This window comes from Panthera onca, chromosome E2 (assembly GCF_046562875.1).
Source record: "Panthera onca isolate mPanOnc1 chromosome E2, mPanOnc1 haplotype 2, whole genome shotgun sequence".
Classification (NCBI taxonomy): Eukaryota; Metazoa; Chordata; class Mammalia; order Carnivora; family Felidae; genus Panthera; species Panthera onca.
In genome coordinates, this window is record NC_138353.1 from 59,785,299 (window position 1) to 59,799,174 (window position 13,876).

General features: G+C 53.9%; 1 protein-coding gene across 6 annotated transcripts in view; it reads left to right on the top strand.

Moving 5' to 3' along the window:
• Window positions 1-13,876, top strand: part of BANP (BTG3 associated nuclear protein) — a 110,737-nt gene that overhangs the window by 45,194 nt on the left and 51,667 nt on the right. For 4 of the 6 annotated variants that reach the window (XM_081791341.1, XM_081791338.1, XM_081791336.1 and 1 more), the window contains exons 5-6: window positions 5,331-5,447; window positions 7,133-7,308. In XM_081791341.1, the coding sequence (XP_081647467.1) occupies window positions 5,331-5,447; window positions 7,133-7,308 (293 nt within the window). The remainder of the gene's footprint in view (window positions 1-5,330; window positions 5,448-7,132; window positions 7,309-13,876) is intronic. The other 2 variants (XM_081791339.1, XM_081791340.1) reach the window with 1 other exon arrangement.

The window sequence follows — 13,876 nt, forward strand, 5'->3', positions numbered from 1 at the left end:
CCCTGGGGGCAGCCCCTAGTTTCCCCAGGAAATTACGGTGTTCAAAGAGTAGTGGGTTATGGACCATCCCTGTGTTGGTTTTGGTTGGAATGTCCCCTTTGCTGCTTGAGAATTTGGGCTCAAGTCTAGCCTGGCTTCGTGGGCCTGGGCACGTTACTAGCTGGTCCACACGGTGGTCTGCTGATCCGCGCAGGGAAGGCGCTGTGGTGCCCTCTCCCGCTTTGAGGATTGGGTGTCTCCTTCCACGCGGAGCCCTGGGGGCAGTCCTGCCTGCCATGACTCTCCTGGGGGGAGTGCCTGAGGGCCCTTTGCTCGGTCACTGCACACGGCCGAGTGATTCTTGTGCCCCGCCCCCGCCCGGTCACAGGTCACTGGGCCACGTCACAGAGCATTTTTTGCTTCTGAATGATCCTATTTTACCCAAGAGTATACAACTTGGGCGATTTGCATAATCTTAGAATTAAAACAGGACAGTCTATGAGTCTACCCTTTTCCCTTTTACTTAATTTTGGTTTTTATTTAATAAGAACTTAAAAAACAAACCAACATATGGTTATAGGTAAGGGTATAGAACATGATTTAAGATTGCCAAAGAATGAGTTGAGCATGTAGTTTTTAGAAAACAAAACGATTGGGGCGCCTGGATGGTTCCGTCAATTTGGGCGTCAGACTCTTGATTTTGGCTCAGGTCGTGATCTCACACGTTCGTGGGTTTGAGCCCCATGTCAGGCTCTACGCTGACATTGTGGAGCCTGCTTGGGATTCTCTGTCTCTGTCTCTCACCCCTCCCCCACTTGCTCTTTTTCTTTCAAAATACATAAAAATACCCTTAAAAAAAGAAAGCAAAATGAGGGAGAGAGAAATTGATCATTGGAACATAGAGCCTAGAAATAGCCCCGCTGAGCTTTGACAGAGGGTCGAAGACCAGTGGGGAAGGGCAGCCTTTCGACACACGAGCCAGGGCACTTGGACATCCCCGGGCAGAACGAGCGAGATGAACCTCGGTGTCCCGTCATACCTGGAACAAAAACTAATTGTAACCGGAGCACACGTTTAAATACAAAACTGTAACACCTGTAGATGAAGACGTAGGGGAAAGTGTTTGGGGCCCGAGGCCCGGCTCAGACCCCCAGACTTGACAGCGAAAGCGCCACCCGTGGAAAAGGAGCTATCAGACATGATGGAAATCACCGAGTTCTGCTCCACGAAGACCGGTGAGGAGGACGGAGAGTCAGGCTGCAGATGGGAAGGCCATGCTGGTTCGCCACGCACCTGGCAGGGACCGACGGCACGCTCACCTGTAGGAAAAAGACTCGAACAGATACGTTGCCAAAGAGGAGATCTGGGTGGTGAATGGGCACGTGACTATTAGTCGTCGGGGAGACGCGAGTCCAAACCACACCGAGTGTCGCCCCACGTCTGTCAGAATGGCGAAAAGCACCGCATGCTGGCGAGGATGCGGAGAAACTGGATTTCTCATCCCTTGTTGGTGGGAATGTGAAAGGTACAGCCATTCTGGAAAAGTCTGGCGGTGTTTTTTGTAAAGCTAAACGTGTACTTACCACAGGGCCCAGCAGTCACATTCTTGGGCATTTCTCCCAGAGAGATGAAAACTTAGGTTCACGACTTCTACGGGGATGTCCGTGGCAGCGTATTTGTAAGAGCCCAAACCTGCCAGTACCCCAGATGCCCTTCTGGAGTTAAAGGTTCACAGACCCCTGTGCCGCGGGAAACTGCGCAGCAGTGACGCCGGTTGAACGGTGGTGGCTCTGCCCCTTGGATGATCTGGGGCTTCCGCTGAGTACAGAAAGCCAGTTTCCAAGGTCACGAGCTGTTTGATTCCACGTCTGTAATATTCTCGAAACGTGAGGACCGTAGATGGAGAGCAGGTTAGCACTTGCCGGGGGACAGGGGTGGGGCTGGGAGGCCGGATGTGTCTAAAGGGGCAGCATGAGGCCGCTGCTCGTTAGCGGTGGCACGGTGACGGCACAGTGACGTGGGTTTACACATGGGGTCGATCCGTGCACAACCGCACACGCGCGCACAGAAACTGGCGGCGGAGTCCGAGTGAGGACCGCCGTCGCATTGACGGAAGCGTCCCGGTGTTGACTTCCTGCTTCTGATGCTGTACTGCAGGCTTTATGGGACGTCGCCACCGGGGACCTAGGACTTGATGTGGTACTTCTGTTCCTTCTATGGTTACTTCACAGCAGAATCTGTAGGGGATACGTTCGCACCCGTGTGTGTGTGTGTGTGTGTGTGTGTGTGTGAGAGAGAGAGAGAGAGAGAGAGAGAGAGAGAGAGATCTCACACACACACACACACACACACACACAGTGCACCAGCACACCCTGTAAAGGGTTTGTTATATGGAGTTGGCTTACGGTTGTGGGGGTAGCCACGCACGCTTGAAGTCCAGGGCAGGTAGGCAGGAAGGGGAGATCGGGATCAGCTGGCAAGAGCTGTCCGGCGTCTCCAGTCCCAGGGACAGAATGCCTAAACCTCCTTCGGAGGGGCTCTCCTGATCAGGCCAGGTCCATTCAGGGTAGTCTCCCGTCCGGTTAATTTAACGTCAGCCACTTGGGACTTTTAATCCATCTGCAGAATTGCTTCGCAGCAGATGCACATCAGTATCTGATTGAATAATTGGGGACTGGAACTCAGCCCAGGCAAGACACTTCCATTCTTGTGGCAGTTTTCCTATAATCAGCCCTCAGATGACTACTGCATTCTTACTCGTGTGATACGGATGTTCCTTAATTTTTGAAAAATGAAATATTCTTCTTATACAATTTGAGGTCGATACAAGTACGTTGCATTAGTTGAAGGGGTATAATTTCTGGCATATTGTGACCTGGATATTTAAAAACAGAGTGCATTCATTGTTTTCTTAAACGTTTCCATTATGGTATGAATACTATTACCCGTTTAAAAGCATCCCATGCATAAGCTTTCCACAGTTGAATTTCACCCTATTCCTTTTGCTTTTTGGAAGTTGGTTCCCGTCTTGCGCGCCCCGCCCTGCAGTTTACCTCATCCACCAGGCTGACGCAGTCCTCCTTTGCAGCGGACACGTGGATAGAAATTGCAGCTGGGACCTGTGTTTCCCGTAGCCACAGGGCTCAGCTCTTTTGGCTGAGTTCTCATTACGGTCACTAGTGCGTAGCTGAACAGAACAGCTTACGTGTGTTACTTGTGTGACTGATTTTTAATAATTCGGTGTCAGGAGTGTGATTTTGAGATGGATGGGGCTTTAGATTTAGTTAATCCTTGAATCCATGGATGATAATGACTTATCACGCAAGGTGAGACCGGGTTCGGCCTTGGTCCTGCTTCCCTTGGTAGTTTTTAAAGTTTTGAGTGCTGAGAAACTTGGTTCCCGTGAGGGCAGAGGCGCCTCTCAGCTCCTCAGGTCGTTAAGGTCTTTGTACACTGTCGTCAAGAACTACTTCTGATCATCTACGAGCTGAAAAGGTCCCTTGGTCCTCGGTCAGTTTCGTTGAGAACAAGGAATGGTAACCCGGTAACTCGCCCAGCGGTGCTTGGTCGGTCAGCGGAGGCGTAGACTCTTCACGCCCCGCCTGGTGTCTCAGAGTGGCCTCGTGTTCCCTTCTGGGGTCCCCGCGTCCCACGTTCACGTCCTTTTGTTTCAGGGTGGGAAAGGGGCTTTGTGAAAGGGAACAGACACATCGACGAGGGTGCTCTCTCAAGGGAAACATTTTTGGAAAACAGTACGTTGTGCAAGGTGAGGACTGGGACGTTGCATCGTGAGAGCTGCCCACACCCGGGAACTCCCCGAAAGTCTTGGGGTACATCCAGGGTGCCTCTTCACATTGAAGCTGGTTGCTTCAGAACATGTTTTCCTTGATCTTAACAAGAATCGTTAAGGAGAAAAGGTACATTTACTCAAACAATTTGCCAGATGGTGCCATGAATACATTTTAATCTTTTTTCTCCAGGACTTCTGAGACCTCTACTGTGCTCCTGTCCATTGTGAATTCTCATTAGGGAACTGTTGTCACCCCGCAGGGTCATCCCGGTTAGTTGCTCAGGGAGGAGTGGAGAGGAGACAGGTGCATGCATGTGGGATCCTGGGGTGGCGGGAGCAGGGAGCAGTGCCCCACGGGACATACTTCAGGAGAACGCCCAGTGCATCCAAACCATTCATCTCCTGTTTTGAAAGAGGGAAGCTGAAATCGTCGAAGCCTGTGGGTGGCCACAGTACCAAGTCGAAGGTCACCTGTGTCACTTGTGAGGCCTGCCTGTGGACAGGTTGTAAGGATTTGGTGGGTTACTTTAGGTGTCACCAGAGAACAAAGGGAATCGCTGCAAATACAAAGTTTTGAATGAAATGCAATTGATTATGCTTTCATTTTAGAAAACACCTCACGGTCCTGCGATTTACTCGGACGTGAGATGGTGCCATTTGTGACCCTGATTTTGGGAGGGGGCGTTTAACAGCCGTGTCGCTCTGACACGGGGCTACGTTTTCTTACGTGCTTTTGGTTACGTGAGGTTTTCTCACGTGAGAGCAGTGGTTCTCCCAGAGTCGTGAAATTTAAGCACGACCCGTGCTCAGGTGGCCTTGCCGTGCATTTCCGGTGCTCTCTGGCCCTGTAGCCTCCTGAGAGCGTGCCCGCACTTCCTGTGGCCAGAAGATGAATGACCGAGCAGTCTCCTGGAGAACCTTGGTGCCATAAGCTCCTGGCTGCTGCTTAAACTCACAGCGCCACCTCGAGGAAGGTCCCCGGATAGGGGCTCCGTTCTTTCGTGGACTCGCTTTCCTTCAAAGCAAAGACCTGTGTGTGGTCCACACGCTCCCCTAGTAGAAGCCGGAGGTGATAAATGTCAGGTGTTTTTGCCCACAGTCCTTCTGTCGTGTTTGCCCCTGTCCTTCCGGAGCTCACGTTTCGGAATGGTGTCGATACGTGTGGTTCTGAAAGCCTAGGCCGCCGTGCAGGCATTCCTTGGGATGGGACGAGTGAAAATACCAGCTGAGTTTCACGCAGACATGCTACTTCAGGAGCCTCACTGTCACCCGTGGCCTTTGGCTCCCTTCTGTGTAAAGGTGTAAATACTCCGATCTCAACTCAACTAAGCATACTAGCAGCGAGGGGTGGTAAGCTCTCGACAAAACGGTTCACCTCTGGTCTATCCTATGCCCGGTGTAGACCGTAAATCACTTTAAACGTGACTTCTGTGTGGGGCCCCCTCCCTCCCGTAGCGCAGGTCATTGGATGCTGAGTGTATTGAATGACTCTTGTGTATTCTGACAATGAATGTTGTTGTTTTAAGGTCTTCTTTTTCTTTGTGATTCTTTTGTTCCCTAGCGCCGTCCCCCAGACTACAGTAATACTCAACAGTGATCGGCAGAGCGCCATTGTAGCCAAGATGGAAGAACCCTTGGGCAGCAGGGCACCGGACCCCCTGGAAAGTACCGTTAGCAAGTCAGTAGCCACCACACCAACCCCACCTTTCACTGCCACTGCCACCGCGATGAGTCCCCTCGGGAGCCGCTCCACGTCCTGAGCCGGGCACAGCTGGTCGGTCGAGCCCAGCGGGCGCGGCCCACAGTTGTTTGTGGTGGGCAGGGGCCGTGCTGCGTGCAGGCCCAGGTCCCGGTGTGCCAGCTGGAGAAGGGGACGTGTTAAGGGGGGACGCACCGGGAACTTCTGTGTCCGGTGCTCACGTGCCCAGCGGGGAGACGGCTCTGTGTTTCCACAGCAGCCGGTGGGGCTCGTGCCCTCCTCCCTCGACCACCGCCTCCTCACGTGTGTCTGTCTGTCTGTCTGTCTGTACAGCAGCGTGTCAGGTCCACAGACACCTTCTATTGAGTTTGCTAAGCGATGAAGGCATTTCGAGGTGATGATTTTCTTCTCCCACCTTTTTCTCTTGAGACACTGGAAGTGTAACCTCGGTCAGAAATAAGGGTGCGTAAGAGGCATCGTGTGACGGGGAGGCGTGCTGTGGACGGCCCTGCCCGGCAGTCTGGGCTCCGCTTTTCCTGGCGACCTGCCCCGAGATGGTGGTTTTGCTTGTTGTTTCCATCAGCGTGTTCACAGCGTCCTGTTTGCCTGTTTCTCTCAGTGCCCTCCGCAGATTGTTCCTGCCCCAGCTCTGTCCCGTTGTCTTTATTGTCCGAGCCCAGGCTCCCAGGGCCTAGCTGTGCCGCGGGCCTGCCGTGGCGGGTGGCGGGAGAAGAGTTGTTGACGCTCAGGCTGAGGAGACCTGGGGATCTGGGAGGCGGGGTCAGGTGTGCCTCCCGCAGGGGCTCGGCCGGAGGTCAGCTTGGGCAGGCTGCTGCGGGATCGAGTTCAGAAGCTGGAGTCCCAGCCTGCGGCACGACCACGGTTGGAAGCATGTTTTTGTCTTTGTGAACGGGGACCTTGGGCTTCGTCCCCCTTCTCGGTGCTTAGCAGTCCCCACGAAGGGATGTGGAGAGGGTCGCGGTAGAGGCAAGTAGCTTGTCTCCAGGTAATAAATACGTACGTTTTGGGCCTTTTTTGGAGCTGGCGGCTTGTGCCCCGTTTTTCTGGCAGTTTCTTACTGCTCCACAGCAGGACCCCTTTAGTGGTGAGAACATCCTCTGGGAGAGTCTCGACTGGCTTTTCAGACCCACTTCAGTGGTTTTTGTTGGTGAGAATAGTTAGGAGCGTTGACTTTGTTAACAGAGGCTGAGTCCCTTCTAGAAGGCCTACCAGTGTGGAGTGGATTGGGTCAATGGAAGTCTCCAGGCACGCTTGCTCTCCGATGAGTCTTTCCCATGACACAGCCCTAACAGTCGCTCTCACTCAAGTGCCGGCATTTTGTGGGAGCACCTCCACGATCAGAGAGCCGCCTTCTAGGCCTTGAGTCACCGTGGGTGGTGGTTTTACTTCTTCTGCGACACGAACACGTTTGTCGACTTTGACGTTTCACACAGTTTCTTCCAACCCCAGACCGTTTCGTGCGATTCGGTCGCTGTTCCCCCGAGTAGAGAGCGCGGTGTGGGAAGACTCGCGAGCTGCCGCCTCGTGCAGTTAGGTTCTCTGATGAGTGGAGGAAAGAGGCACGCGGCGGCTTCAGCGCTAGTCTCTGCTCATTGCTTGTGCTGCTCTCACAACATCGGCTGGTGTTTTTGTTTCCCGCTCAGCGCGGTGCCCGGGAGACGGCAGAACACCATTGTGGTGAAGGTGCCGGGTCAGGATGACAGCCACAACGAGGACGGGGAGAGCGGGTCCGAGGCCAGCGACTCCGTCTCCAACTGTGGACAGTCGGGAAGTCAGAACATTGGGAACAACGTCACCCTCATCACCCTGAACTCGGAAGGTGCGCCTGCAAAGCTTCTTTCCTTTGCCTGAATGGCAGTAGGTACAGCGTTCTGTTCTGTTCTGTTCTGTTCTGTTCTGTGTGTTTTTTGCTTTTCAGCAAAGTCGCGCGGTCCCTACCTTAACACGATAGTCCAGCTTGATGGTTTTCCGACTTTACGGCGGTGCACACGCGGTCTGTGTGCAGTAGCCATTGCGCTCTGGGTTTTGAGTTTGGATCTTTTCCCAGGCCACCGACGTGCGGTCCGATCCTCCCTCCTGGCGCGGGGCACCGCGATCGTGAGGTCGATGGCCGGAGCCCCGACAGACGCCCTGCACCCACACTGCCATTCCGTCAACTTCAGCGGTGTTGGTGCGGCGGGTGCGTGCGTTCCGTGCGCGGTTTCACGCGTCGCGATCTGTGCGAGATGACTCCGCCCAGCGACAGGCTACCGTGAGCACAGTGAAGCTGGGCCGGGCTGGGGCACGGTGTTTGGTAGGTTAGGGGCGTTAAGTACATTTTTGACTTCGAATGTTTCCAAACCCGCGATAGGTATTTTGGGACATGACCCCATCCTAAGTTGAGGGACGTCTGTATGTGTTTGCTGTTTGTAAAACGTGGTAGGAGACAGTGGAAATTCTACGCACGTTCAGGCGGTTTCTGAAGGCTTTCTAGTGACGGACACACCGCTGTGCTTCTAGAACCAGGAGCTGGTCATTGCCTTTGAACAGAGGTCTCTCCACGTCTCTGCTGGGGGCCAGACGTAGGTGCCCGGAGGGGACTGTGCCACCTCCCGCGAGAGGCAGAGGGAGCTGCTTGGCGGGCGCCCGGACCGGAGCCCGTTTCGCCCACACCGCGTCCTGTCCACCTGCTTCTCCTGCCACAGTCTCCGTAGCCACCTGGTGCCTCTGTCCTGCCTCTGCAGGCTAACGTGGGCCAACGTGGGCTGCCCAATGGCCTCCCACAGCACGGGGAGGAGGGGGAGTGCAGGCGTGTTAGTGCAGTGTTCCCGACCTGTAAAGCCTGTGCTTTATTCACTGGTAAACTTGTGTGGTTTTTTTGTTTTACGTCTGAGTTGTTGATTTTGACTAAAAATGCAACGTAGCTTTCCTAAAACGATGATGTAGATTTACCGAGCCACGGTTTTTTTGTGAGACCAGTTACCGTATCTGAAACATTGAAAACAGCGTTTTTCTCAAAGTCTTGCTCACTTCTGACATAAATAGCAAGGATCGGGACAGCAGAGCAGGAGCAGGGAGAGAAACAGAGTTCAGTGACCGCCTTTTAAAAAAACCGAGATCAGGGGCGCCTGGGGGGCTCAGTCTGTTAAGCGTCTGACTTCGGCTCAGGTCGTGATCTCAGGGTTTGTGGGTTCAAGCCCTGCATCGAGCTCTGTGCTGACAGCTTGGAGCCTGGAGTCTGCTTCGGATTCTGTGTCTCCCTTTCTCTCTGCTCCTCCCCTGCTCACACTCTCTTTCTCTTTCTAAAATAAACGTTAAAAGAAGGTTTTTTTTTTTTTTAACTAAAAAACATCTCATTTGGGGCGCCTGGGTGGCTCAGTCGGTGAAGCGTCCGACTTCAGCTCAGGTCATGATCTCGCGGTCCGTGAGTTCAAGTCCCGCGTTGGGCTCTGTGCTGACTGCTCAGAGCCTGGAGCCTGTTTCAGATTCTGTGTCTCCCTCTCTCTCTCTGACCCTCCTCCATTCATGCTCTCTCTCTGTCTCAAAAATAAATAAACGTTAAAAAAAAATTAAAAAAAAATATCTAATTTAATTACTGTAGATTTGACCTATTAATTTATTTATTACATTTACTTATTTATTTTGAGAGAGAGAGAGAGAGAGAGAGAGAGAGAGAGACGGAGCATGGGCGGGGGAGAGTAGAGAGAGAGGGAGAGAGAGAATCCCAAGCAGGCTCTGAGCTGTCAGCCCAGAGCCTGACGTGGGGCTTGAACTCACAAACTGTGAGATCGTGACTTGAGCTGAGATCAAGAGTTGGATGCTAAGCTGTCTGAGCCTCGCAGGTGCCCTCAAGTTTACCATCATAAAGCGTACAATTCAGTGGGTTTTTAAAGTACATTCACATAGTTGTACACCCAGCCCCCGGTCTAATGCCAGGACATCTCTGTCACCCTGGAAAGCAGCCCTGGCAGCCACCGTCCACTTCCTGTCTTTGGAATTACGTGCTGCAGGCACTTGGCACACGTGGGCCGCGCAGTGCCGTCCACGGTGTGGCGAGTATCGCCGCTCCGATCCTTCTGTGGCTGGGTCCTTCTCCGTCGTGTGAATGGACCACATTTTGTTCATCTGCTCATCTGTCGACGGACCCTTGGGGTGTTTCCGCTTTTTAACTGTTCGGAACGTTCGTGAACAGGTGTTTGGGAGAACGTGTGGTTTTGTTTCTCTTGGGTAGCACCCGGCAGTGGAATCACTGGGTCAATTTTTTACACATTAAATTTGAGAAAGAGAGGGGTGTCGCCAGTGTCGGCGAACGGGCATTAAACATCCGTGGAGGAGATGGTGTTCGCAGCAGTCGCAGAGAAGCCTGATCGTTCTCTCTGTCCGGGTGGGTCCTGGGTGAGCACGCACACAGGTCTGACCAGCCGGCCACTTAAGGCCCGGTGTTTGTTCGGTCTAAAGTGTGTCACCTAAGGCGCGTAACACTCGATAACGCCACGAGTTTCTGAGGTTGTCGTAGATACGACATATTTCATCTTTTTATGTGTGTTACTGTGATGTGATTAACGTGAGATATCTTTCACTTGGAGAAACTACAGAGTGACACAAATGAACATAGAAAAAGGGGTCAAATTTCCAGCGTCAACATGTCTGCAGGGGGAAAAAATACAGATTTTCTTTTGATCTGAGTCTGAGTTCTTTATGAGCCGATGCATTTGTCGAAAGCGTTACTCTCTAGCAGATTGTTTCCATCGGATACGACTCTTGGACGGTACCTGTTGTTAGGATTGGGCAGACGAGACAGAGTTGACTGATTCTGAATTTCACCTTATATCAAAGAAGAGGTCACGATTCAGGATCATTCTGCCTGACCGTTGCACTAGGAGAAAACGTGCGGTGACACGTTTGTTGTGCTGACACTCCTTGGGAGGGTCCCAGCCGGCACTTTGCCTGCTGTGTGGAGCCCGGGCCGCGCCGCCCTCGTGGCACCGTGGTCTGTGTGGGAGGACACGGAGGCGGACGGAGTCCTCTTTAAGTGGGTGCCTCGGGCGTAACTGTTGAGGAAGAAGCTACTCCGCTGGCATCTCGTATCAGAGTTACCGTCGACCGACGGTGGCATGTTCCGTGAAACACGTCTGTGAGGCGGATGGGTGCGCGGAGAGGTGGGTGAGCGCTTTGCCTGCCACGCGCTCCCCACGACTAGAACCCCTCGCTGAGCTGGAGAGAGCGTCAGGCAGCTAGTTGTGTTAGAGAAGCACCATTCACACGCAGAGCTCCGAAGGGCCGTGAACTCGGCTTTCGTGGGGTCATTTAATTCCCGCTGACGGCCCAGAGCTGCAAGTACGCAGACCGTTCTTACCTTCGTAGAAAAGTATTTCAGTGCTTGCGGTTTTAGAAACCACAGGTTTCAAAATGGTTTATTTCTTAAGAATTCCAAACGGTTTGCCCGAGTTGACGTGTTCTTTTATATCACATCTGGAGTCCGATCATTTACCGCAAGGTATTGTAGCATTTTGTCCCCGTGTTTTTGTGTAGGCTATTTTGCCTGTCATGGCACAGATTTCCTCAGAATCAGAGAGGAGTGCTAACTGTTGAGGGCAGCGGGCAGTAAACTTACTCTGGTTCCAGTTCCTCTCTTCTCTTGGCATTGCGGTCATAGTTCAGCATCGGGGTATCATCGTTCAGAGGTTAAGCCGGCCGAGTCAGAAACAAAGCAGCTAAAATAGGACCAAAAATGGAATGTGTTAAAATTAACGAAGAGACTTAGTGATTTTTTTTTTTAATTTTTAATGGTTATTTATTTATTTTTTGAGAGAGAGAGAAAGAGAGATGCAGCGTGAGTGGGGGAGGGGCAGAGAGAGAGGGAGACACAGAATCCGAAGCAGGCTCCAGGCTCCGAGCTGTCGGCACAGAGCCCGTCGCGGGTCTCGAACTCACAAGCCGTGAGATCGTGACCTGAGCCGAAGTGGAATGTCGAACTGACTGAGCCACCCAGGCGCCCCAGATTTAGTGATTTCTTAATAGTTTAAATTCTTGCTGTCTTTGCACTTGAGAATTCTTAAAAAACTTGAGTAATCCTTCTCATAAGATGTTGGGTACTCAGCTTTAATGGGGAGGGATGGTACTTGAGTTATAATTGGATTATTGTTGGAAATTGGCCTCATGAATGTTCCAAAGCCCAGTCAGTAACGTGACTTATGCGGTAAATCTCTGGGATGTACTCGGTGGGGGCAGCAGGGTAACATCTGGCGGGAGCGGTTCATTTGGGAAAGGTCGTCGGTCACGGCGCCAGGAAGGGGACGGCTCCAGGGGCCGTGAAATACGACGGGTGCAGATTGCCGTGTTCACAGAACATCAGCCTGCGTGTGTGAAGAAGGAAGTGTAGCCGGGAACGTTTCTCGAGGATCTGTTTACATAATTCATTTTACAGAAACTTTTTTGAAACAAGTTCTTCATGAGGTCATAACATTGAAAGCCAGCCTATCGTACCGGCCGTCGTAAGTGGGCTCCTGCAAGAGCGGGATCACAGACGGGTCGGCGACCGATCCCGGCGAGGTTGACGAGGACCGACCGGCGTTAAGGGTGCCGGTGCGTCCTCGGGCGCGGCAGACCGTGGCGGACGGGCCGCGCGGGGAGGCTGTTGCGGCACCTCGCCCCGCGTTCCGGAACGGGCAGCGCGTGACGCCTCCCGGAGACACCGTGTCTGTGCCCGGAGGTTCCCGCTCTTCGGTGGCAAAGGACCGAGGCGTCCTTGGTCTCCGCTGTGGTGGTCGCGGGCGAGCTCGTGACGACTCGTGCTGAGCGGGGCAACCTGGCCCGAGCCGGCAGCCTTGCCGTCCGGTCGGCGGGGTGCTTGTGTGGTTTCTGTGCGACGCGCTCACAGGGCCTCCGGTGCCAGAGACCGTTGGTTTTGTCCCTTTTCCGTAGTATCCTGTGTGTACCTCAGTCCTCTTGAGTTGCCTCTCTGAAGACCCCCCAATTATCAATCTGTTTATAGCTCACAGACGTCACATCGCTCCCAAATGAGCATGTTGTTCGGGCAACGGGTGCAAAGTCAGCTGTGTCTAATGCCAGAATGGCAGGCGGGTCGTCCGTTCTCGTGGGTCGTTCGGAGGTCGGAGCGTCCCCAGCACTCTTTGAGGGTGACGCATGTGAATAAGAGGCACAGTCGGAGTGTAAGCACCTGAATTTCAAGGATTTAGAAGTCGGTGCCAAGTTGTACCGTGAGTGACTCAGTGCTGGGAGGCCGGCCCGGCCGGGCACGTCTCGGAAAGCCTTGGTCGGCTCATGCCCGGGGCTGCCCTCGATGAGCACGGCCAGAGCCTGCGGGCCGGGCCGCCCTGTCCTCGCCGCCCCTGCTCCACGCGGCAGCGTGGAGAAAGCCGCACGCCATCGGTCGGTTTTAAAGGCAGCGGACCTTACTGGGCTTGTCCTCACTCCAGAGGCTGATGATGTTTGCTCCAGGAAGGGGCGCGGCGAGTCGGGTGTGCTGGGCAGTGAGGGCCACGGGAGACTTGTGAGCGCCGGGCTCCGGGAGCCTCTGAGGGATTCACCCTGTGGTGCCATTCCTGTTCGCGGCCGTGTCTTCGTTGTACGCAGTCCGTTGCTTTTGAAAGTCATTAAATTTGCAGGCCTTAACAGAAGCCACATGAAAGTTACTTTTTGGTCGAGATGGAAAATGCAGCCTGACACCAGTCACGACTGGCAGTCTGTTCCCTGAAGTCTTGCCCGGAGACGGTGGAGGCTGACTTTGAACGAAGTTGATGTGAGGTTTGCTGTGACCGTGTCCCGTGTCTCTGAGAAACCCTGGGGCCCCTACTGAGTCACGGAGCGTTGCCGCCTTTTGTTTGTTCACTGTCCTCGGGGTAGCGTCACTTCTCACGATGACAGAGAAGCGATTACGTGGCGTCTCGGTCACGGCCAACAGATGCCCGCGGCTATGGGCAGCCCTCCCCGAGGGTGTCGGGCCTCTGGGAGCATCACCTGGACCCACGAGCGTGCCCCAGCAGCACGTTCACAGGAGGTGGGCACCCGCTCCCTTGCCCTTCTCTCCGTGGTGCTGCAGACACACGGGACTCCATGACCGAGACGTTTTTCGGGGCTGGCAGGCAGGACGGGCAGAACCACGTTGTCTTTGGAAACAGGTGAGGTGGCGAGTTAGGGTTGGTTGGAGTGAGACGGCGTTTGGAGTGGCTGGTAACCACTTTCCCCGCCCCTGCCACTTTGCGGTCACGCACGGATGTTGGCGGCGACGCCCTGAGCAGAGAGCGCCCGAGCTGCAGTTGGCCGCGTGAAGTCCCGGCTCGCGTGAGTGCTGGGTCGGTGCCGTCCGGGGAGAGAGCGTGTTCAGGCCTGGGCCCTGGGCACGCAGTGAGTTTGGCAAGGCTCACTGCCGTCACTGGAGGGGAGTG